Genomic DNA, 20561 nt, shown 5'->3' with positions numbered 1-20561 from the left:
AGGCTCATTAAGAAAGTTTTTTATACCTTTATGAAACCAGTTAACTCTCAACATAAGTTCATGAGACTTTGCTGAAGGAAGAATATTTCATTAGTGAAATTATATTCAATATGCTGAGTATATAAATATCAAAGTTAACTATACATTTTATATTAATTTTACAATGATATTAACTATTTCACTTTAAATAATGTTAAGTGCAAACTCCATCAGTCCAATTTCTAAATCTATAGTTTTTTTTTTTTTTTAAATGATGTCACTGGTATGGCTTACAGAGCACTTTTACATTTTTTTAAAAATTAATTAATTAATTAATTAATTTTGGCTGTGTTGGGTCTTCGTTTCTGTGCGAGGGCTTTCTCTAGTTGCAGCGAGCGGGAGCCACTCTTCATCGCAGTGCGCGGGCCTCTCACTATCGCGGCCTCTCTTGTTGAGGAGCACAGGCTTCAGACGCGCAGGCTCAGTAGTTGTGGCTCACGGGCCTAGTTGCTCCGTGGCATGTGGGATCTTCCCAGACCAGGGCTCGAACCCGTGTCCCCTGCATTGGCAGGCAGATTCTCAACCACTGCGCCACCAGGGAAGCCCCTAAATGCTATAATTTATATCACATAAATATATAGAAAGGAACAAAAACTAAATTCAAATGTGTCAAGGCAATGTTTATTCGGAATACTGGCAATTACTGAAAAAAGTTTATATATCTGTGTAAATTGTTTTATGGTATCTTAAAATTCAGTAAATTAAAAATAAAAAACTTACCTTTTTTCTGCATATCTTGATAAAGTTTTGTTATTTCTGTCTTATGTCCCTCCTCTTTGATTTTCATTTCACTCATAAGTTTGGCAATACTATTCTTATATTCCTAAAGATTAAAATATACATTCATCCTTCAATTTGAGTATGTGTAGACAACTTTTGATTAATTAGAAAGATGAAATTTTCGAAGTTTATATTAATTTTTGGTATATAATCATATCTAGAGGGGAAAGATATTGTTCATTGTTTGAATGCTCAGCTTTGAGAAGGACCAATTTCTGGTCCAAGTAGATAGAGACCATCTAGAGACAATGATTTTTTATCTTTGCCTCTGAATTCTCATCACTATATTCAGAGCATATCATAGATGCTCAAAATATTTTGTTTAATTGTATGAATAAATGCCGTGACAGCATTAAAGTATGTGAAAAAAGCGCCAAAGCTATATTTTAAAGCCAACTTTAGGCACTGTTTGATAGCCTGCGAGCTTACCCTAATGTAGGATGAATCCCTTTGAATGTGGGCTGAATTTCTGTTTCTGAAAATTATATAAACATTCCTAATTCCCAGAAGGAGGTTAAGCATTACCTATGGTAAGGGTTAGTTTTATGGGGAGGCTAAAGAAGGATGAATTTGGGGTTTGAGAAGTGCTCAACAGCCTCCTGAGGTTAGTTTCTTAGGTTGTTGAAGCATAGAAGTGATTTACTATGCTAATACGGAGAGTGGTATTGAGAGAGGTGTTGCGAGACAAATCCTCCAAAGATAAAACTTACAATTTTTCCAGAGGTATGTTTCTACATAAAGAAACCACTCACAGGCAGGAGAAAAGGAAAGCAGGAAGAATAAAAGTGAGGTGGGATAGTAAGAAAGAGACAATGATCAAGGCAAGAGGCTCAGAAAAATCTCTAAACACCGTAAAAGCAGGGACTTTGTTTTTACTCACTGTTGTATTCCTAACTCCTAGTGTATATCCCTTGATATATATATTTTGAATGAATGAGAGTCCAAATAAGAATTAAGTCAGAGGTTCTTAGCCTAGACCCAGTGAATAGCTCCTCTAGATTATCAAAAATTCAAGGGGATATAGTCAGGAGTCCTACTTGGGCTACTTTTTTTTGCCAGGCAACTTGCAGGAATGGCTGAACATATCCAACCATTGCCTTTGATTAAAGCTGGGCAGGTGACTAAAGGGGTGAATCTCATGAACTGCTATTTTTCCTATGTTTGTATCTAGATTTCTAGATGGGCAACTATAGAGTGCCTTTCATAAACTACTCCTGACTCAGATGGTTGCATTAAGCAGTTACTGCCCTGGGAAACCACAAGAGACAAATCTATGTATCTTTTCCCCATTGACTTTGCCACCTGAAATGTTGCCATTAATTTGGTAAGACCCAGGATTTTCACTGCAGCCTCGAGGCATAAGGCTATCCTAAATGTCTGGGCTGGGGCCAGGCTGTATCTCATTAGGTTCTTCTCCCCTAGTTTATTTAGCCTGTGCCAGCCCCAAGGAGTCCGATCCTTTCCTCTTTTTAAGAGGACAAAGTTCCAACAAGTTATTCTTGGTTGCCTTCTTTTCATTTGCTTTCTGGGAACTTTAAATTCCAAGGGACAGCTTCTGGTTATATTTTTGTTCTTATAAAACTTAATAATTCTTAACATATTCCATAAATATGGCTGTTAAGTAACTCCTAAGTTTGTTTCTAGGGAGTGGTTCTCCATATGTTTTGGATGTGCCTGGAGGTTTTGTACTAGAGAATTTTCATTGGATTGAGGTAATCTTTAGTTTGCTTTGGACAGCGATTAATAAGTTCAGAATCTTGGATCACGGCGTTTTCTCTGTAATTCCCATCCCTCTGAAAATTCATAGTATTCTAGATAAAGCAGCATTCTATGACTTGACATTTTAGAAGAGAAAAGAGGCAAAAATTTTCCCCCTTTCGCTCTGTCCCAGTTACACCCTGACTTCACATTTATTGTTGAACTCTAGAGGCAAGATATGAAAATGATGGAAAAATAAAGGAAACAGAGGAAAGGAAAAATAAAGGATGGGATATAATCCAGAGATATTTAAATTATTTCAAAATTGGTGATGAGAAGCTAAATTTTCCAAGAGCACAGTCAGATGCCATTCATTACTCCTGAGTATTACCCAGAAGCCCTGGAAGGGTTACAGAATTAGCCTGTATTTCTTCAAAGGCTCCTCAAGTGAAGAACCAGATTGAAATAGAGATGATCCTTCAAGTTGAAGTTCTAAGCTGGATACAGATCCAAGTTGAGTTTTGGAAATCTTAGGTCTGCCAGAGTTTGACATATTGGCTCTTAGGAGAAGAGAAAAAATTAGCATAATAAACTTCCCAAAGGGCAGAGGGTTGGGAACTTACATTTACTGAGGACCTTTTATGTTCTAGGTACTGTGTTTTATGTTCTATAATTGCCATCATGGCACTGTTCTTATAGGAGAGAAGAAAACGTAGCAGAGGGTATGTTGGCCCTTGGGAGAAAATTAATTGGTGATCCACATAAAATGCTCTCTTCATTTAGATGGTACAATAAAATTGCAATAAATTACTCAAATCATAAATATTGAAGACTCATTCACTTTATTATAAAAAAGTTTTAAAGTGCTAATTGAGTATATTCTACAGTAAAAAGTCTATTAACATAATTTTAAAATATATGGCAAAATTATTTCATCCTTTTTTGTTAGAAAGAAAAAGTAATGCAAGTGATATGTTAGTGCATTATAGTCTGTAAAAAGCCAAGGGTCCTCAAAACTTGTATTTTCTAAAAAAAATTTATTTATTAAAAATTCTGGCACTTCCATATATATTTACTCTGAAACTTTTGGCTGTCTTTATTAAAGAAAAAAACTTTTTTTTTTCTAATTTGGGAAGACAGTGCTCCACAGGGATCTGATTGAATATGAAGACACACAAACTCACCTGTTCATGAGTTTTTAACTTTTCTTTCATAAGATCAGCATTTCTTTTTAGTTGTTCATTTTCACCTGTGTAAAAAACATCAAAGAATATCCTAATATATAGAACTTTTTAATTAATATGGGAATATGTCTAACTTTCAAGTTTCCATTCATGTATGTATTCAACACATGCATACAACATCAACTACACACCAGGCTCTGTGCAGGACATTGGGAATGTTGAAACAAAAAAATTATTGCTCCTCAAAGAACTTACAGCCTAGTGGTGAGACAGATGTGTAAATAGTTATGATATGCTATGATAATTGCTCTGTAACGGCAGTGTGTCTGAAATATGGCGGGGAGCTGTGGAAGAAAAGCTTAGGTCAGCTTGAAGTCAGGAAAGGATTTGCAGAAGAGGAACCACTTGAGCTGAGACTTAAATGATAAGTTGGAGGAATGCGTTCCAGATACAGAAAACTGCACAGAAGACTTTGGGCTTGAGTGAATATAGCACATTTGGGAAAATTACAATTCAAATACAGTATTGTTGGCATGTAAATTGTAAGGAGAATGTGTTAAATAGGTTGGAGATGTAGCCTAATAGGAGGTAGACATATTCTCTATGAATAACTTTGAATTTTATTTTATAGGTTACAGAATCATCAAAGAATTTTGAACAATGAAGTGAAATGATTAGTTACATGTTAAAAAGATTATCCGGCAGTGTAGAGGATGAATGGGGGGTGGGGGTTGACCCCAGAGGAATGGATATCAGTAACAATAGATCTAGTAAGAAATAACAGAAGCCTAAATTAGGTCACTGGCAGTAGGAGACAAAAGGAAAATAAAGATAACTATTTAGATGATAGAATTAACAGGAGACTTAGTGACTGATTGGATAGCAGAGGCAAAAGAGAAAAGGGAACGTTTGCCTTCTAGGTTTCTGATTTAAGTGGTTGAAAACTGTTCATTGGTTTGGGAAAAATTAAAAGGGGAAGATTTTTAGGAGTGAAGTGATGAATCTAGATCTTTACCACACCAAATTTGAAATGCTTGAGGTATCCAGGAGAATATTTCTCGTAGGCTGAGAAACATTTAGAGGTGGCCAAAGGAAGACTATCTTATAAAGAAGACTAAGAAGTGTCCAGAGACGCAGGTGAGGGTGTTACTAAGAAAAGAGAGTTTAAGGGGGTTATAATCAATGGCAGTAAATGCAGTAAAAAGATAAAATGAAAGAACTTTGAATCTGAAAACTTTGGGAGATGTTCAATTGTTCTAAGTTGAAGACTAGGTGGAGGTAAGGAAATGGAGATAGTGAGTGCAGACTATTCCCGTGAGATTCGATTGTAAAAGGAAAGAGTGAGGGTAATTGGAGGGAATAAACTCAAAGTCAAGAAAACTTTGTCTTGTTTGTTGAAAAGATGGGAGAGATCTGAGTTGTTTAAGTGCTGAGAAGAATGGCCAATAGAAAGAGGGAAATGAAAGAGAGAAAAGAAGAGACAACTGAAGATGCAACATCCCAGAAGAGAGAGGTGAAGAGAGATGAGAGTTAAACCCATGCGGAGAAATAAACTTTGGATAAGAAGAAGGATTTTCTTTTTTCTAAGCTAATGAGGAAGGAAGTAAGGATATCCCTGTGTATGAATACATTGGAGGAAGTGCAGTGGGAAGAAGGGGTGGTAGATGACAGGAAATGAGGTAGCTTATACCTGAGAGCTTTCATTTTTTCTGTGATATAGAAAGTAAAGTAGGTTGAAAGAGAAAGAAACATTTAAAGTTGGGGGCTTAAAGGATGAAAATTTAAAAAGCCAAGATAAATTAAGGGTATAAGTGACACTGGGACTCAAAAATTAAAAGGAGTCTGCAGTGTTATGATTTTTAACCAATAGCCTTCAGTAGCTGTAGCAATGCAAGTAAAACAGTGTATGGTTGGATTGATCTGTATTTGAGGATTAGTATAGTTTGTATTGCAGAACGGGTGAGGGAAACAAAACTACTGTCAAAAGAGAAGATGAGTGATATCCTAAGCTAGAAAGAAAGGGAGGTTTTTATCTTTCAGCAACATTATTAAGAACCACAGTTGTATTTATATAATGCCTTTCCATGTAGAACTTAAATAAGAAAAAATGAAATTAATTAAAATGTAGTTGTGCATCTTTAATTTGTCCTACTGTTTCACACCTATCATAATTGACATTTTTTGTATATAACCAAAATGTTTCTCTTGATGAATGATGATGGAGAAGGAGTGGTGCTTCACAGTTTTCTGTATTCACTCTTGTAAACCTCTAGGTGTGTTTAGGAGAATCAGATATACTTAGATCAGGAAAGAGCCAACCCTGGTATAGTGCATGGTGAGAGTTCAAAATAGAGCCAGGATCTCTACCTGAGCCAGACATTAAAGGTGTTCAGAGCTAAAATTAGGCCAGAAGTAGGATTGGAGCCAGGACTGGAACTGGAAATCAGTGTGAGATAGAGGTCAGGACTTGAGTTCAGTGCCCAACTGGGATCAGTGACAGGGCTGAATGAGACATTAGACCTGGATAACAATAATTCCAAGTTCTGTATTATTCATACTCTGTTTGTCATATTCACAAAGTGACTTGCTGGGATATTGATTGGGATCACTTTGAATCTATAGAACAAGTTGGAAAGAACTGACATCTTGACAATATTGAATCTTCCTATCCATGAACATGGACTATCTCTTTATTTATTTAGTTCTTCTTTGACTTACTGTATCAAAGTTTTGTAGTTTTTCTTACATATATCTTATACATATTTTGTTAGATTTATACCTAAGTATTTCATTTTGGGAGGTGCTAGTGTAAGTAGTATTGTGTTTTATTTTTTTATTTTTATTTTTTAATTTAAAAAATTTATTTTATTTATTTATTTTTGGCTGTGTTGGGTCTTCGTTGCTGTGCGCGGGCTTTCTCTAGTTGCGGCAAGTGGGGGTTGCTCTTCGTTGTGGTGCGTGGGCTTCTCATTGAGGTGGCTTCTCTTATTGCAGAGCATGGGCTCTAGGCATGCAGGCTTCAGTAGTTGTGGCTCAGAGCCTCTAGAGCGCAGGCTCAGTAGTTGCGGTGCACGGGCTTAGTTGCTCCGCGGTATGTGGGATCTTTCCAGACCAGGGCTCGAACCCATGTCCCCTGCACTGGCAGGTGGATTCTTAACCACTGCACCACCAGGGAAGCCCCAAGTATTGTGTTTTTTGTTTTTTTTTTTTAATTTTTATTTATTTATTTATTTATTTATTTATTTATTTTTTATTTATGGCTATGTTGGGTCTTCGTTTCTGTGCGAGGGCTTTCTCTAGTTGTGGCAAGTGGGAGCCACTCTTCATCGCTGTGCGCGGGCCTCTCACTATCGCGGCCTCTCTTGTTGCAGAGCACAGGCTCCAGACACGCAGGCTCAGTAATTGTGGCTCATGGGCCCAGCTGCTCCGCGGCATGTGGGATCTTCCCAGACCAGGGCTCGAACTCGTGTCCCCTGCATTAGCAGGCAGATTCTCAACCACTGCGCCACCAGGGAAGCCCAAGTATTGTGTTTTAAATTTCAAATTCCACTTGTTCATTGCTAGTATATAGGAAAACAATTGACTTTTGTATATTAATCTTGTATAGCACAACCTTGCTATAATCACTTAGTTCTAGAAGTTTTTTTTGTTGAATATTTTAGATTTTCCATGTAGATAATGATGTCATTTTTGAAAAATGTTTTATTTCTTCCTTCCCAATCTGTATGCCTTTTATTTCCTTTTCTTGTCTTAGTGTATTAGCTAGAACTTCCAACACAATGGTGAAAAGGAGTGGTAAGAAAGGGTTTCCTTGCCTTGTTCCTAATCTTAGTGGGAAAGCCTCTAGTGTCTCACCATTCAGTATAAAGAGATTGTACTAACTAGGCAAAAAATATCTCTTGTATCTATTGGAATTGCTGAAGTATCCATCACTGAAAAATAAAAGAAAAGGTATTCGATGTTTTCCTATTTATAAAAGCATGCTTGCTTCTTTTAGTAAGTGAAGCAACTGTAAAGGGAAGCTAATCATCTCTATACACCTATCCTATCCACTCACCTCACTGAAGCTATCAATGTTAACAGCCTGGTCTATATCCCTTCTCTATTTTTCTCCCAGTTTATACAATTATATATAAACATACCACACATTTGTACTGGTTTTATTTGTTTTTAACAGTATAAAATTGTACCATATATATTACTTTGCAAAAAAACTTATTTCTTAAAAATGGACATTCCTTCAAGTCTATAATTTTTCTTTGCATTTTTGTACATACATTTTAATAATTTTACATAAATAGGGTCGTATCATACATGCTGAGATACTTTTAGGGAACTCTTCCATTCTCTTTCTTTCTGCCTTCTTCTTCTCCCTCTTTTTTTCCCATTGCCTCCACACCCCTGGTGTAATTGTGTATCCTTCTGTGTTTTTCTCCATGTTCTTAACCTCTGGATCATACATATGCACACACATACACATTTCCATATTTTTATTCATATCTTTTGCCCATTTAAAAATTCTCTTTATCTCTGCTGATCAATTTGTAGAGCTCTTTGTATTGCAGATATAAACTACATTGGTATTTGAAAACACTTTTTCAAATAAATTATTGGCTTTTTGACTTTTGTGTGACAAATAACATGCAAAGTTCTTTTTACATTGTTGTCTGTGCTTTTGTTGCATTGATGTTAAGAAAGTCTGCTGGTCTTTTTTTTCTTTATATAGTATCTGAAGTTCCCAGATTGGTTAAGATGATATCCCTCAGCTCCAGGTTGTACATTTTTCCTGGATTTTCTTTTAAGTTTTCATTGTTGTTTTTACACTAAAGTTTTTTTTTAATCCATCTGGAATTTATTTTTGATGTGGTGGGAAAGCTTTCCAGATGGTAAGCTAGTTAGGCTAGTACCATACTTTAAAATGCCGTTCTTTTTCCAATAAACTGAAATACTCCTTGTGTCATACATTACACTAGCAAATATTGGGGTCTATTTCTAGAATCTATTTCATTCTTTCCACGGATGTATTTTTCACAATTATGTTGAAAGAAATATTTCTACACTTTTCAAACTACTTTTAATTTAAGCAATACTTTTTTCTTAAGAAGTAGCTGATCATGGATTAGCCTACTTTCTCAGATAATTCTCTTATAGAATAGCACTAAATATGTGCTATTACCCCTTTTTAAACATTCTGATCAATGATCAGTTTTGACTAAATCATTTTGTTTAGTACAATTTTGTATAGTAAAGTTGCACTGTACATAACAATGTCTTCCTTAAAACTTACCCTGTTAGAGTATAAGGTCCTAAATAAATTCAAGTTATTCAGACTCAGTTTAGATAGGAAAAAAGCAATATTAAGTTGTAAGAAATTATCTAGAGAAAACTGGCAAAAATAAGTTTAAATTCTACTGAATTTGGAGGTGCTCCATATTTGCAGCTGATTTCATGTGTCTCTCTCTTTTCTCTTTTTTTACCGCCAATGTGTTTAAATTCCTGAAATTCAATTGATCTGGGACTGGTTATATGGTGATAATTCTCCTCTAATGGAGAAAAATCTCCAAGTCTTTTTTTTCTTTTTGCCCTGGTATTAGTAGTCACTGGTCATAAATCAAAAGGCATAATGTCACCATCTTTCATATAATGAGCTACTGAAGTTTCTTTCCTAAACCAGTATATAGAATAATATACAATAATATAAGAAATATTCCTATCATTTGATATATTGTAATGAATCATACTCTCTTTCTATGTTCATATCCTGAACTCCAAACACGTATTACTTCAAAGATAGGATGAATTCATTCTTTGAGGTATAAAGACTAAAGTTGAGGAGTAGAGGATAGGGTAATCAAGCAACAAGAAAAAAAAGTCCATAGTATAAAGGGCTGCCAACACTCGTGCATAACCTGCATGATGGGCCCTTGCCTCTCTCCACCCTGATAGACAGCATATCAGATGCAATTCACTAAATATTGTTTCATGACTTTCCTTCTTGGTGTCAGGTTAGCAGTAATAAAAGGAAGAGCTTCTTTGGTCCTTGACAATGAGAACATCTCAGAAAATATATTTAACTTGATCATCCAATCACTCATGAGAATGAGAGGCTCATGTTTTCCCTTAAGCTATGAAATTCCAATGGTATTGCCATAAAAGGTTTAATACCTTGGTAAGAGGGACCAACCACTATGTCATGTATAACTGGTAGGATGTTAGGAGGGAATAGATTGGCCAACATAAATAACAAAATCTAAAAAGTAGTGACAAACAGATGAAGTGTTCTAAACTAATAGTCTCCAAACTCTTAGAATTGTATGCCCTCTTGATAAAAATAACGAGCATGGGCTTCCCTGGTGGCGCAGTGGTTAAGAATCTGCCTGCCAATGCAGGGCACACGGGTTCGAGCCCTGGTCCAGGAAGATCCCACATACCACGGAGCAACTAAGCCCATGTGCCACAACTACTGAGCCTACGCTCTAGAGCGCGCGAGCCACAACTACTGAGCCTGTGTGCCACAACTACCGAAGCCTGCTCGCCTAGAGCCTGTGCTCTGCAGCAAGAGAAGCCACTGCAATGAGAAGCTTGTGCACTGCAACAAAGAGTATCCCTGCTCGCCACAACTAGAGAAAGCCCGCGTGCAGCAACGAAGACCCAATGCAGCCAAAAAACAAAATAATAATAATAAATAAAATTTATGAAAAAAAAGTGTGTACATCCCAATTCATGTTTAGTTATTTATAAATTATATATATACTATTTTCTAATTGTATATAATTCTTAAAACAGATAAAATAGAAGTAAAAAAGGTGAACTAAAGAGGAAAAATGTTAATTTATTCTAATATTATTTAAAGTACTGTTATAAAACTTTAAAATTATTGAATCATTATTATTGTTTACATTTTAGTGAAACAATGGAAATGAAAATGCATCAACAGTTTTTACAATGTTGATTTAACTCTTCAAAGTCTGGTTTTAATATTCAGATTGTTTTGATACTTGGTTTTAATGGAACAAACTCATCACTGGCTGCACTTACTAAATCACAATACAGTCATCCCTGAGTATCCTTGGGGGATTGGTTCCAGGACTCCCCGTGGGTACCAAAATTCATGGATACTCAAATCTCTTATATAAAATGGCATAATATTTGCATATAACCTATGCATATCCTTCTGTATATTTTTTATCTCTAGATTACTTATAATGCCTAATACAATGTAAATGCTATGTAAATAATTATAAATACAATGTAAATGCTATGTAAATAGCTACTAGCCCTTGGCAAATTCAAGTTTTGCTTTTTGGAACTTTCTGAATTTTTTTTTCAAGTATTTTCTATCTAGGTTGGTTGAACCCATGGATGCAGGGCCTGCAGAGATGGAGGAACTACTGTATTCGTTTTACAATCCCAAACACCAATTATGCAAAAGTGATTGTTTTTGAAATTTTGTCAAAATCCATCTTCTTTGGTGTTGTTTTTATAAGCCTCTCTAAAGATTTTTAAAAACAAAAAACCAAACAAACATTTAACGAAAGGGTTCAAAATCACTGAGAATCATTGAAAATTTTTTATTGAATTTAGCATTTCTATGCCAAATTTAATATGCAGGTGAGAATACTTAAAGTTGACACACTTTCGGCTTCCAAATCACTTAATGATAGAACCATTTCCAAATATTCATTTGAAAACAGTCTTGCTATAGATTAATTTTCTCCCAAAGGCAGTTACTTGGCCACCATTGGCTGACATTTCATCAGGTATGATAGATTTTCATAATTTTTAACTTTTTAATATGTCTGATGAACTTGTACAAGGGTAACAAGTAACAGCTCTGCTACTTTCTTATTCTTGACTTGCGTTTGTGTTATTAGTATTATTGTCAAATGTGTTTTATTTCTTAAAGCTACCATCTATTTTGAAAGGATTAGTTTGATCGTAAGTAGCTAATATAATATATAAACCCTCTTAACCAGGTACATGTAAACCGTACTACATGTCAATACACTGAGACTGGAGAAAAAATAAAGATGGAACTGTTTAGTTTTAGAACTCCCACTCTCCTTGGGAGAAGAGGAATCTTGTGCATTATAAATGATGCATAACTGACATACAGAAAGAGTAAGGAATAATAATAATAAATAAATAAAAATAAAAATAAAATATTCTATTAGTTTTGGGTAAAAAAAAAAAAAAAGAAAGAGTAAGGAATAACATTCCACTATTAAATTTTCATCAAATTATTTGCCTTGATTTTTAGATAAAAAAAAATGTAAATAGGAATTTCATTGTTTTCTTTCTGCATCTCAATGGATCATCTTTTACACAGCCCATAAGCCCCTACTGAAAAGACTGATGGATGAGAGTAAAGGGAGGTATCATTTCTCTTACAGTGGTAGAAGAAACTCTTAAGCCTAGAGTGTAACTGATTCACCAGTTCAATAATGCTGTCAAGAAACCATGTCTTTTTAGTCTTTTCTTCCTGCTATCCTCAAGCTGTCATAATTTTCAAGCTGAAAGCAAAGAGTCTGCAACAATTTCAGGCATTATATGCAGACTTATCAGCAACTAGAAGAAAACATTTTTTTGGAAGAGAGGAAAATTATTCCAGAAGCCCTCTGTTGGAGTTGGGGTGTAATTAGCTTCCACTGAGGCATATGATTGTGTGGATGAAGAATGGATGTCAGAAAAAAAAAATCAGGTTTTTATTAAGAAGAGGAAATACTTTCTGGGGAGGCAGACATTTGTAACCACTGTAGCCTAGATAAGCAAATTAACCATACAATCTTGACAATCAAATGGATGAAACAGAAGAAAGACAGGTAGTTCACATCTATCACTTTGCCCAAACCAAGGCCTGTAGAAACACTGGAAAAATGAAATCAATGAATTGCTATTTCTTCCTGAGAGACACCATAGAATATCTATTTTCAGAAATGGGTTATTAAAAAATTTGTACTACCATATCTGTGAAAAGATGGTGCTCTTGACCATTGGTTGATATTTAATTTCCTCTTACAAAGAAATAACATTTAACATATTCATTATTGAATTATAATTGACTTTCTGGGACTTCAAAGTATTTAACATTAATTTCTGATAGATATTTTATTTGAACAAAATACTGGAAAGCGTTAAATACCATTTGAATCCTGTAAAGGATTTTGAACATACACAGTTTTTAAAAAGTGCAGGTAGGCGTTGTATTTAGTCAGAGAAGGGAAAAGTTGTTTTGAGCCATCAGCATTGAGATGGACAAACGAAAGCCCAAACCAGGTGTGGGATGAGGATCAAATGCTGGGAAAAAATGAGCAGAACGCTAGAACCAAGTAAAGTGAAAATCTAATGGACAAATGGCGATCAGACGTCTGCAGGAATTAACCAAAAGAAAAGATATTGGAGATGGTATGGTTCCCTATCTATCACCCTTCTTGATCACCAGAACAGCTTTAGTGATGTATTAATATGGAAATGAGTCCTTTATGTACTGCAGATGCTGTTTGACAATGTAAGTGTGAAGTATTCTTATACAATTTCTATATTTGTTTCATCAACACTTGAGGAAATATTTTAAGGGAAAGCAATGGGGAAAAAGTAAGAACTAATAATAATTCTTAAAAATAGATACATCTCAATTAGAATATTATAACAACTACAAGGAATAACACGTCAAATCAAATAAATAGCATGTAAGATCACCACTGTATCTCACCTACATATGTAAAGTTGTTTCTTTGTGATAAAAGCAGAGGACTAAGATGAAAAATTCCTGTTTGATGTGAGTTTTATGTTGGAAGAGACCTTGGAGGCAATTTAGTCTAAACTCCAATATAGCAGAGGAAAATCCCAGTAACACTGCACTGTAGCTAAATCAGAACAGGACAAAACACTAGGTTGCTTCATTTTGTAAATGGTAGGCCTATTGATTGGGTTAGCATGACTAACAAAAATAAGATAAGCTGAATGTGTTGGCTTCATTTACACAAACATAGCCTTAGCTTATGACAAAAATTAAAATGTAAACTAAACTATCACTGAAGTTTGAATAGAATACTCATCATGTGATTACTAGTAATACCCATCCTTCAAAACGGAACACAGGGTTATTAGACCAAGAATACTACTGAGAATAAATAAACTTCTAACCTTTCAAAAGTAATAGAATTATTATAATCAATTATAAAACCCTGATGTCCTTGTCAGGATATGACTGAATTGTTCTGTTCAGCATGACATTTCTTATCTCACAATAATTTAGGAAGTATTATTAAGTAGTAAGGAGCCCTGCCCTTAGCTGATGAACTTAACAAGACCAGATTAAGAGAAATTTACTGTCAGAGATGTAAAAACTCTCTATTCTTTTTTTTTTTTTAACATCTTTATTGGAGTATAATTGCTTCACAATGGTGTGTTAGTTTCTGCTTCATAACAAAGTGAATCAGCTATACATATACATATATCCCCATATCTCCTCCCTCTTGCGTCTCCCTCCCACCCTCCCTATCTCACCCCTCTAGGTGGTCACAAAGCACCAAGCTGATCTCCCTGTGCTATGCGGCTGCTTCCCACTAGCTATCCATTTTACATTTGGTAGTATATATAAGTCCATGCCACTCTCTCACTTCGTCCCAGCTTACCCTTCCCCCTCCCCACGTCCTCAAGTCCATTCTCTACAAGTCTCCGTCTTTATTCCTGTCCTGCCCCTAGGTTCTTCAGAACTATTTTTTTTTTTAGATTCCCTATATATGTGTTAGCATATGGTATTTGTTTTTCTCTTTCTGACTTACTTCACTCTGTATGACAGTCTCTAGGTCCATCCACCTCACTACAAATAACTCAGTTTTGTTCCTTTTTGTGGCTGAGTAATATTCCATTGTATATATGTGTCACATCTTCTTTATCCACTCATCTGTCAATGGACACTTAGGTTGCTTCCATGTCCTGGCTATTGTAAATAGAGCTGCAATGAACATTGTGGTACATGACTCTTTTTGAATTATGGTTTTCTCAGGGTATATGCCCAGTAGTGGGATTGCTGGGTTGTATGGTAGTTCTGTTTTTAGTTTTTTAAGGAACCTCCATACTGTTCTCCATAGTGGCTGTATCAATTTACATTCCCACCAACAGTGCAAAGGGTTCCCTTTTCTCCACACCCTCTCCAGCATTTATTGTTTGTAGATTTTTTGATGATGGCCATTCTGACTGGTGTGAGGTGATACCTCATTGTAGTTTTGATTTGCATTTCTCTAATGATTAGTGATGTTGAGCATTCTTTCATGTGTTTGTTGGCAATCTGTATATCTTCTTTGGAGAAATGTCTATTTAGGTCTTCTGCCCATTTTTGGATTGGGTTGTTTGTTTTTTTGATATTGAGCTGCATGAGTTGCTTGTATATTTTGGAGATTAATTCTTTGTCAGTTACTTCATTTGCAAATATTTCCTCCCATTCTGAGGGCTGTCTTTTCGTTTTGTTTATGAAAACTCTCTATGCTTGAAGGTGCTTAAATATATCATATTTTTTTAGATTTTACTTTTTTTTCTAACTTACCTTTCAAATTATGTTGATAGTCAATGGTCTGTTGTAGCCCTTTTATCATATTATGAAGAGTAGCACATTCTAAAACATAAAAGATAAATTTATTTGAATATTATTTGCTTTCATTTTGGAATTATTATCTCAAAGTTGAGATACTTAAAATAATATTTAATTGACAATTATGAGACTTAATAAATCAACCAGATATCTCAAAATAAATTATATAATAAATACTTTTTAATCACTCTTTAAGCACTCTTTAGGTCAAATGCACTCCAGGATTTAGTAATGAGTTTTCTAAGGCACGATAAACCCAGCATAGTAGGGATTCCCCACCATGTGACTTAGTAACATCTGCCCTAGAAGTAAGGCACATTTGGACATGTCTGGAGAACTATGAGGTTTGTATCCAAGTGAATTTTCCATAAAAGAACATTCTAAGGAAAGAGAGTCAAGGAACATTAAGTTCTGTTCAAAAATAGAGAGAGCTGATGAGATGGTGTCATTGGGGAGAAGACAATGCTTTTCTTCTTCACTGTCCTCTAACCTGTCCTCTTTGCCTGAGTCCTAGGGCAAGGGAGTAGCAATAAAAGGAGTAAAAACTCAATGTGCTGAGTTACAAGGCATCAGCAACTTTGGTGCCAATGTCTTCTTGCATAATGGGAGATGGAACCTCCTTTGCAAGCATTAGTGCCCTGACATGTGCATATAAGCTTTCAGTATACCCTTGGTTATCACCAGCAACAGCTGATGGTAGCAACAGTGGTGGAAACTTCTGTAACTTTAATCAGTCCACTTGGCTGTAAGCTCCAGGATAGCAGGGACTATTTTCTTTTTTTTTCTATTTCTCCCTAGTACTTAGAACAGTTGTGGTCCATAATAGTCTTTCCATAAATATTTGTTAAGTGATTGACTGATTGACAGGCAATATCATAGTAAGAAAGGAATAAGTGGAGAAACTGTGGTGTGAAAATAATATTGTATTGATATTCAAAGTGCTTTGCAAATATTAAATCATTTAATCCTCTTAACCCTTTGACATTGGTCCTAGTATTTGCCTCATTTTACATATGAGGAAATCCATATGGAGAAGTTTAGCAAATTATCCAAAGTTATAAGTAGTAGATGGTAGAGCTACAACATGAACTCCAGCAGTCCAGCACCAAAGTCAATGATTCTAACTACTTTACTACCACCAAGAAGACCAGCGCAAGACCACTTGTTCAGAGTAATTTGAGTAGGTGGGAGGCCCTGGAAAGAGGGCAAGAACAGAGCCAGAGACAGACTCTGTGATAGTTATTGCTATCACATTTTTACTATAAATTTGAGAAACCCAGGTTGTACTAGTTTAAGTTTATAATTATACTAGCTAAATATGTAATGATGAAAACTTCATAAAGAATAACAATATTTTTAAAAAGAAAGATTAGGGCAATTTCATTCTTATGTGCTTGGCTTAACAGCTAATAAATATTGAACCTTATGCTCTTTCTTTCTGTTTTAGAGGCCCACGGCCGATATTCAGGCACTATGCATTAGTGTGACACACTGACTAGTTTCCATTTTACTTGGGTATCTGTTTTGATGGTTAAATATTAAATACCACATTTGTGTCTAACAATAATAATTGTCTAGGTATAATAAAGTACAATTATTGAATGTTTACCCTGCCAGGCATTACACTAAGTACCTTATAAACATCATAATCAGTATTCAAACTGATACTGAGAAGTTGGTATAATTATTGTGATTTTGCAAAGGGAGGAAGTCACTCATAGAGGTCTGGTTACTTAACAAAGATTCCACAGTATATGGAAGGTCTAGTTTTGAACATAGGTTTTTTGCATTTCAAATCCTGTGCTCTTAATTCAGTACTTCCTCAGGAATTGTAGGATATGCTGATGAAACCATGAAATTTGGAATCAGAGGAACCAGATTAGAGTTTTCTTTACTTTGTAGCTATGACACTCTGGGTAAGCTACTATTCTCATATATTAGACTGTTCTGACAAACAAATGAAAAAATATACTTTCTAAAATCACTTACAAATATGCAACATTGTTATTGTTACTATTTCTCTCCTCTCTGTCCCATAACAATTTGTATATATTGCTTTTCTCCATTGTTCACATTACATTTTAGTTATTTGTGGTTTCTCCCTCTAGATAGTGAACTCTTTCAGGTAAAGATATTTATTTTGATATTCCTTGCTTCTAAAGTGGTAACTATTTCATAGGTGTTCAATAGTTTTTGTATTTATTAACTAAGTGAAAGAACCAGTACTGTGAGGGGAGAATTCAAAACTTCACCTTTCAGTTAGAGGTCCCGCACTCAGTCTCCATGTACTTTTTTCAACTACACTAATAGAAATGAAAGTATTTTGTAGAAGTTAAAATCTTTATGCTAGTATAAGGTTCTACTCCTCCCCATTCCCCCTCTACCTTCCCCACCACCAACTCAGACAAAGTTCCCACCGTCCTCCATTTTTTTTCTCTTGCTGTTTCCCAGTAATAGAATGATGGTTAAGTGACAACTGACATTACCTACTTCATGTATGGTACTGTTTTAGCGGCTACAATTAAAAATGGAGGCATAGATCCTGCCATCACTTGTCTTTGTGCCTTTAAAAGCATGAATCCAGCATTTATGAAATATGGTACCTCAGTAATCAGCAAATTGAAAACAGAGCCCTGAAACTGAAAGTATACTGAATGTTCCCAAAATGTGTATTTTCAAATTTAGAACACAAGGTGGCTCTCTCAACACACTTTTTTTTTTTTAAAACAAAGGAAACTGGCTCAATAAGGAATTCTTCAAAAGGTATCAATAGAATACCATTCATTATTTTAGAATAATAGCTTTTAATTCTCTTTGCAAATCTTTACCTGCATTATCATTTCTGTTGGACTTTACAGTGTAATTTGAAGTATACTATCTTATCCAATTCTTAAAAACTAGAGCTCAGAATATTAAGCTACTGCTTATACTGTATAATTTAGTAAATCAGTGATTATTTTGAGGTCACATTTAGGCTCTATCATTAACAAGCAATTTGGGCATTAATATCTATTTCATAAAGCAGTTGGAAATATTAAATAATTATGTATGACAAGGTTTTCTTTTAATAGTATATGATCCTCAATATCAATATTATACCATCTTGAGCTGGCAAAGACATTGTTTATCTGGTATCAGGTGAAGAAAATAAAATATCAAGATATCATTCTTTATTGTTGAACAAGTCCAATCATTATATGTAGTTTGTTCTTCCTCTCTAAGTGAATTAGTACACATTTTGCTTTCTAAGATATTCTCACTTGTTCTTTCACTTATACTGCGTATTATTCAGCAAAAAGGCCATTAGATTTAGAATAAGTATAACTGGATTTTAAAGAAGTATTTGATTATGTTTTTCAAGTAATACATACACATGAAACACAAGTTTAGTGAAAAGTGACTATCTCGCCAATCTCTGCCTCAAAACTAACCAGTTTCCCTCCCCTCAAAGCAACCACTGTTACCCGGACATTGTTTATCTTTCCAGAGATATACAAATATATAGGGGAGAGGGTGTTTGTGTGTGCATTAAGATATATTTCTATAAAAATGATAATATACTGTTGTGTACACTGTTGTTTTCATTTACTGTATGTGGGAGATTATGTTATATCATATAAAGGTACTTCATTTTTTTTATCAGTTACGTAGTATTTCGTTAAATAAATATACCATAATTTATTTAACCAGATATCCACTGATAGATGTCACTCTTGGAAAGGCTTTCTCAGTTCTTAAAAACATAAAATCAAAAACCCCTATATTCTCTTCCAGTTTTTTTAAAATTGTGGCTTCATTTTTTGACCTTTAATTAACTTTATTTTTTAGAACAGTTTTAGATGTACAGAAAAATTGGGAAGATATTACAGAGAGTTGCCAAATATTCTATACCTGGTCTCCCCTATTATTAACATCTTACTTTAGTACAGTATGTTTGCTATAATTGATGAACCAATGTTGATACACTGTTATTAACTAAAATCTATGCTTTATTCTGATTTTCTGAATTTTTACCTAATGTCTTTTTTCTGTTCTACGATTCCATTCACAATACCACATTACATTTAGATGTCATGTCTTCCTTGGGTCCTCTTTGCTGTGATAGTTTCTCAGAGTTTTCTTGTTTTTGATGACCTTAACAGTTCTGCAGAGTACTGGCCAGGTATTTTGTAGCATGTCCCTCTATGTGAATCTGTCTGATGCTTATCTCATGATTAGATGAGGTTATGGGGGGGGAGAACATAGAGGTAAAGTGCCATTTTCATCACATCATAGCAAACATACATACTATCAACATTACACCCAGTTGACCTTGATTACTTGCCTTAGGACGTGTCTGTCAGATTTCTCCACTATATAGTTACTCTCCACCACCTCCCTTTCCATTCTGTATGTTTCCCTACAGTGAAGAAAGTCACTGTACACAGCCCACACCTCATGAGTGGGGTGTTATGATATACTTCCTTGAGGCCAAGTCACTTACATAAGTTATTTGGAATTCTGCAGAGATTTATCTCTTCACCCCATTTATTTATTTTTTTAAATTTTTATTTATTTATTTATTTATTTATTTATTTGGCTGTGTTGGGTCTTCATTTCTGTGTGAGGGCTTTCTCTAGTTGTGGCGAGCGGGGACCACTCTTCATCGCGGTGCGCGGGCCTCTCACTGCCACGGCCTCTCTTGTTGCGGAGCACAGGCTCCAGATGCGCAGGCTCAGTAATTGTGGTTCACGGGCCTAGTTGCTCCGTGGCATGTGGGATCTTCCCAGACCAGGGCTTGAACCCGTGTCCCCTGCATTGGCAGGCAGATTCTCAACCACTGCGCCACCAGGGAAGCCCTAATCATTTATTTTTATCAGTATGTACTCATGGATATTTATTATATACTTTGAGTTATAATCCAATACGACTTTATTTATTTTGTTGCTCAAATTGTTCCAGCTTTGGTCATTGAGAACTTTTTCACTTGGGTCCTTTATCCCTTTAACACACCCCTATCATTGTGGAGTTTTTTTTCTTTTTGAGCACTTGCTTATTTTCTGGTACTACAAGATGCTTTAGGCTCATCTTATATATTTCTTGCCCCAGTCTTAGAATCAACCATTTCTTCAAGAAGCCCTGGTTCCTTTTATTATAAGACGGTATTAGAAACCAAGATCTTGGTGCTAGTTTCGTTTGTTCCTACTGATTTTATGCCCTCTCAGTTGACGTAGTGAGGAATTATGTGTATACAGCTTCTTCTTCTTCTTTTTTCTTTTTCTGATGCC

General features: G+C 35.2%; 1 protein-coding gene across 4 annotated transcripts in view; it reads right to left on the bottom strand.

Moving 5' to 3' along the window:
- Positions 1 to 20561, bottom strand: part of CCDC152 (coiled-coil domain containing 152) — a 34762-nt gene that overhangs the window by 7039 nt on the left and 7162 nt on the right. For all 4 annotated transcript variants that reach the window (XM_036846982.1, XM_036846980.1, XM_036846979.1 and 1 more), the window contains 3 exons: positions 15250 to 15318; positions 3702 to 3766; positions 760 to 862 (listed from right to left, as the gene is read on the bottom strand). In XM_036846982.1, coding sequence (XP_036702877.1) covers positions 760 to 862; positions 3702 to 3766; positions 15250 to 15318 — 237 coding nt within the window. The remainder of the gene's footprint in view (positions 1 to 759; positions 863 to 3701; positions 3767 to 15249; positions 15319 to 20561) is intronic.

This window comes from Balaenoptera musculus, chromosome 3 (assembly GCF_009873245.2).
Source record: "Balaenoptera musculus isolate JJ_BM4_2016_0621 chromosome 3, mBalMus1.pri.v3, whole genome shotgun sequence".
Taxonomy (NCBI): Eukaryota; Metazoa; Chordata; class Mammalia; order Artiodactyla; family Balaenopteridae; genus Balaenoptera; species Balaenoptera musculus.
Note: the sequence above shows the minus strand (reverse complement) of the source record. Positions and strands in the feature narration are given on the sequence as shown.